We start from the raw sequence: 5721 nt of genomic DNA on the forward strand, positions 1-5721 counted from the left end.
CTGCTGAAGGATAACATGTAATAATTGGGAACGCTTATTATCAGTTTTCATCTACAGATTTCAAAGCTCTTAGCAAAAGTGGAATTGGGGTAATTATCTTCTACTTAAAATTACTTAGTCTAGGTCCTAGAGAAGTTAAGTAACTTCCAAGGTTAGTTATGATGTCAGTAGTGGAACTGGAATGAGAATCCAAGTTTCCTGACACCTATTATGAGGTCTCCATGGGATCATGTTGCATTTAAACTGCGCTAAAAGGTTTTTGATTGATTTGTGCTTCTTGCAAGGCTGACTCTTCTTTAGGTACATATGAAACACCCCTTCCTGGTAGTAGACTAAGGTTGTGTGCTGGAGAAGCACAAAATATAAGTCTAGACAGTGATTCCCTTGGCATGGTCATATTGTTATGGAACAACCTGGGGCTGGGCCTGCCATTACCTTACCCAAACACTCTTCTGGCACTCTCTGCCAACCTTCCCTCTAATGCTTCAGGTGCTGGGAATCAAACAACAGGTAAGATCATAAGCCCAATTGGGTTTTGTGGCATTTGAATTAATTTTTCATTAAAACATTCAATTCTTGGTGAGAGTTAGTAGAAGCTAGGGGCCTAGCTGGCATTTGTACCTTTTAACATTTCCTCCTACAAATAAATTGTGACACTTAAAAATATAAAAAAATATGTTGCTCCCATAAACCCTGCTTCTGTTACTGATCAATACAAGTATTCAAACCTGGCAAACCTTCACTGAACTAATAAAAAGTCTGGAGAAACCTGTAAGGGACTTTAAGAGCATCTTATGAAACAGACAAGAACGTAGTTTCTAGCCAAGAGAGGCAAAAAAATAAGTATTTATATGCAAGTCTAGAGGAAAGATTTGCCAATGGACTTTGCCAGGGGTAAGCGCCACTTTGAGTAGATTTAACACACTGACATTACTCACAGGCAACAATACACAGGAGTATTTGCAATATCCTTTAGAAACCATATAAAATGTCCAGCCTAGGGTTTTTTCAAACACATCATTGTCGTGCTTCATACAAAGAGTCCATTCAGAATAATTGAAATGACAAAACCTGTTTTATTGACCTTATAAACAAAGAAAATATTTTTTAAATAATGGGATTTTTTTCTTCTGAGGTTAAGTTGCCTTTGTCAACTGAAAAAATGCATCACATTAAGTCTCAAAATGTGGCTCTACACTAAAAAACGGCATAAAAATAGTACCTTCTTATTCATCAGATCTGCTGTCTTAACTTCATCAGTCATATCTGCTTTCCTTAGTAATGTGTTTTTACTGCTTTTTACTTCTACTATTCTGACAGAGCCAACACAGCTAAAATCGTATAAACCAGATTTTATTCCCTCTCACTGCATGTCAGTAAGATTGGGCATTAACTAAGGACACTAAACAGAATTAGCTTAGGTACCTGAAGAATAACTTAGGCAGACTTTAGGTGCTAAATCCAAAACTGTGGTCCAAAAAGTCCCTGCTCAGGGTATGCGCAGATGAACTAGTTACCACAACTGAAAAAGGGATGGGAATGTACTGTCCATCTAAATTACTATATTTTAACTTTCAGCTGTTACAGGGTAAGTGCAAGTACACATAGCTGACATGTGGTAAATCCCTGCCATCTTAGGTCTGTGGTAGTTAGTTTGTCTATTCATGCCATCAGTGGCCATCTAACTCACTAGATGATTTTTTTTTTAGTTTAAAACAGGGTTATCCAACTGGCGGCCTGTGACCCACAGGTAGTCCATGAGGGTTTAACATGCAGCCCCCAGGCTCCCATCCAGCCGCCAAAGTTCCTATACCTTTGGCTGCAGCAGCAGCCAGGGTCTTGGGCTCCTCTTCTCTCCCTCAGCTTCTGCTGTATGCCCTGCAACCAAAGGATCTGGGCAGTAGGGCGGTGTGAAGCTTCAGTTGCTGATTCGATTCAGCGGAGATTTGGCCCAATTCAGCAGCCAAATCTCCAAATCTGAATCGAATCAGGAGACCCTTTAATCTCTCTGAATCAAACTGGAACCCTCCGAATCGATTCATAGAGATTTGATGATTTGGACCTAGACATAGCTTTAAATGTTTTTTCTACATACCTCAAGGTACCAGGTGGCTCGTGAATGCTGGGATAGTGGGGCGGATGGAGCATCTCACGGGAGCATGGTGGGATCCCCAGCACACTCAGCAGCGGAACCGGAAGTGGACCAGAAGCACTTCTGATCTAGTTCCAGGTCCGCTACGAAGCGTGTGGGGGACCTGCCCCCCGGCTTGGCAACTGGTGCCTCCTGGGTCTGGGGGGGTACCCAGGGTCCCTCCATGGCTGATCGCCAAGCCGAGAGGGGCCCCTCACTAGTGCAGCCCACAGATTATGTGCCCCCCCCCACCAGTTTCAAGTGGAACAGCCCTCATCTAAAAGTTCCTTCAAAACTTCTGCCTTTAGCATGTACCCAGAAATGCCCAGTGTAAGCTGCCAGGCACGCAGCTTTCATTTAAGCCACATTTTGATCAAGAGACTAAGTGCAGGGTTCAAATTACACTGACTCTTGGGGGCAGGTCTGCAAAAAAAAAATTAAACCGGTTCATTGGAAGGAGCAATCCAATCAGAGACCCTCCCCCTGGTTATGATTTTCAAATCTTACAGGGGGGCTCTCATCTCTTATGGGAGGGCTCAACCCACACAAGCTCCACCGTAATTCACAACCCAAGTGGCAGCACCCAAGTTCCCCAAGACACTCAGTCTAGTAGGTATACTCTAAAGATACCTTCCACATGATGAGAGCTGAGCACAAAACACATTATCACTTTCATTAAAACACATAGGCAGAGAAGAGACTGCTAACACACCTTTTATGTAGTAGCTTAGTGGGTACAGCATGCATCCAGGAAGTGACAAATGTGGGTTCTTGGATTTCCTCAGTCCTGAATGAAATATGGATTCAAACCCTCATTTCCCACCTGCTGAAAGAGTACAGTAACCACCAGGCTGTAGGGTCATCTGGGTGGGGCTATCTTCCTAACCTTCCTTCTGAAGCTGAGTCACTGGGCTGTAATGAATACAAGATTCATGGGACCAAAAGGAAAATAATTAAGAAAGAGCATTATTCTGTAACTGAGTTGTTAAGGCACCCAAGTGGGTGGGAGAAGACATTGATTCTGGATGCAGTCCCATAGATTGTTCACGCCTTTTTCAATAAACAGTCATTGGACAAAAAAGATATAAATCTGAGAGCAAGGGCTGGAGCTCATAAATCCATTCATCCAGCTGAATTCCCTAATGACTGAGCAATCAATCATGTTGCTTCTTGCTTATTCACCTTCTGGCCTTATGAATCTTGCGTTCTTTACTGCACACTAGTCTGGCTATGACAGAACTAATGGACAATGTTGCTATCTAGCATAGCCTATAATCTGGTGGTTAGGACTCTCTCCTAGGAGGTGGGTGGTGTATTTTTGAATCCCCTAGACTAAGGGGGACTTCCTGCTCCTTGGGGAAGTGTTCTAATTATAGGATGGAAAGCTGCAAGCAATGTTTGTCATCATCAGGGATCCTGGTTTTCTCTGATAAAAAAATCCAAAATTTTCTGATTAAAAAACCCCTAAAATCCATATTTTTCCATGATTAAAATGAAACACCACTATATAAAGTGCCATTTCATTTTAATCACGGAAAAATGTGGAGATTATTTATAAATATATAAGTATAGTGCACCCCCCCCCCAAACCCCACCCTGGGCTAAAAGATACATACCTCATTGAATTAGATACCCTAATCCAGATTGAAGCAACTATCTTATGTGGCTTCTCATTTTAATTACAGAAAAATATGGATTGGAGGAGCATTAAATCAGAAATTTTAAAACTTTTTTTTATCAGAGAAAACCACGATCTTGGGTCATCACCACTGCCTCTTTTTAAAAGAATAAGACTCATCTTCCGCTCTCAAAGAATACTTGTAAGTAGAAGTACACCGATACATTGGTCTGATATCAGATCGGTACCGATATAAAGAAAACTGGCCGTATTGGATATCGTCACAATGGGGCCAATAATTTGGCCGATAAATGCCTGTGCTGTGAGCAGCTGTAGTGTAGCACTCAGGCAGTGAGGAGCACAGCTGGCAGCATGGACAAGCTGCCTCCAGCTGGTAAGTCTGGTGTGGTGGAAGGGGCATGGGGAGGGCAGATAAATGCCCCCTGCAGTGAGGGAGGGGGCTAGGACAGGCACTGCCCAGGCAGGGGGGGGGGAGGGCCTAGAACTGCAGCTCATGGGGGGGCAGCTCCTGCTGCTGCTTGCACCCTGGGAGGGCATGGGGGGAGGGGTGTACCCCCTGGATCTGCTTGGGGTGGGGCGGGCTGCAGCCAGGGCTGCTCGGGGCTCTTCTTGGCAGGGGCTGGGCTCAGAGTGGGCACCAGTGGCACTGGAAGGATACTATATCCACCCCAAATTTCACCACCGCTCTGCTCCCAGCACCACTGCTGCTGCCAGCATGGGCTCAATGCCCCACCTTCACCCACATGCTGGGAAGAGCCAGGGCTGTGCCAGGCAACTGGTGGCAGTAGCACTAGGAGTGGAGCAGTGGTGAAATTTGGGGTGGATGCAGCATTCTCCCAGTGCTGCCGCTCCTGCTCTGAACCCAGCCCCTGCCAAGAAGAGCCCCGCACAGCCCTGGCTGCAGCCCGCACCACACAGATCCAGGGGGTACACGCCCCACTGTGCCCTTCTGGGGTGCAAGCAGCGGTGGGGGCCACTTCCCCGCCATGAGCCACAGCTCCAACCCCCTCCACCGCCCCACCTGGGCAGTGCCTGCCCCTGCCCCTGTCCCCTTTCTCACTGTGGGGGGCATTGATCTGCCCCCCATGCCCCTTCCACCACACCAGACTTACCAGCTGGAGGCAGCTGTATTGGAAATCAGATCGGTATCGGCCAAAATGCCTCCTTAAATGTCGGCTATTGGTATTGGCCCCAAAAATCTCTATCAGTGCACCCCTACTTGTAGGCATATGAAATTAGGAGGGTGTTCTGAACCCTTGATACCAAGTGAATGGAAATGATTCCCTCTGACTCTGGTAAGGGATAGAGTCAGCCCTGATTCTGGAGAGTTCAGACACACCCCCAGGGTTAGTATTTTCTAGTAGCCAGCTCTAAGTAGCTTCCCACTCAGCATGCAGGTTTTTTGGGTTATCTTCCTGAAGTTCTTCTTCCCAGACACCAGAAAATATAGGTGCAACACCCTGGGTTTTGGATTCCACTATGATATCTTAGATGTTACAGCACCTAACCCAGGGGTGGGTAAAATATGGCCTGCGGGCTGAATCCAGCCTGTGAGGCCATTCTATCTGGCCTGCAGGGCCCCTAAAAGATTTAGAAAATGATTATTCATCTGCCCTTGGTTCCTGTAAAAAATAACAGGAACCGAGGGCAGTAGGACCCAGGGGAAGCCCGGCGGGCTCCCACAACAGCAGGGCCCACCCGGCCTGGGACCATGTGGCTGCCCCACGCTGGAACCACAGGTAAGGGGGAAGCAGTGGGGGAGGTCAGGGAAGGAGCCCGGGGAAAAGCTGAGCGCAGGGGGGATAAAAGCGGCCCCTCACCCACCCCGTGGCTGGCACCCCACACTGCAACCACTCACAGCCTACGTGGGGCTCCTTTTACCCGCACTCAGCTTTTCCCCAGGCTCCTTCCTGGAGTGGAGGAAAGTGGCCCCTCACCCACCCTGTGGCTG

At 46.9% G+C, this 5721-nt stretch overlaps 1 protein-coding gene across 4 annotated transcripts in view; it reads right to left on the reverse strand.

Moving 5' to 3' along the window:
- Nucleotides 1–5721, reverse strand: part of FRZB (frizzled related protein) — a 74110-nt gene that overhangs the window by 17801 nt on the left and 50588 nt on the right. Inside the window, exon 2 of one of the 4 annotated variants that reach the window (XM_025203229.1) lies at nt 2844–3043. The exons of the other annotated variants lie outside the window; for them this stretch is intronic. Coding sequence (XP_025059014.1) covers nt 2844–2874 — 31 coding nt within the window. The 5' untranslated portion in view covers nt 2875–3043. The remainder of the gene's footprint in view (nt 1–2843; nt 3044–5721) is intronic. 4 annotated transcript variants of the gene reach the window in all.

Source organism: Alligator sinensis, unplaced genomic scaffold (genome assembly GCF_000455745.1).
Source record: "Alligator sinensis unplaced genomic scaffold, ASM45574v1 scaffold269_1, whole genome shotgun sequence".
Taxonomy (NCBI): domain Eukaryota; kingdom Metazoa; phylum Chordata; order Crocodylia; family Alligatoridae; genus Alligator; species Alligator sinensis.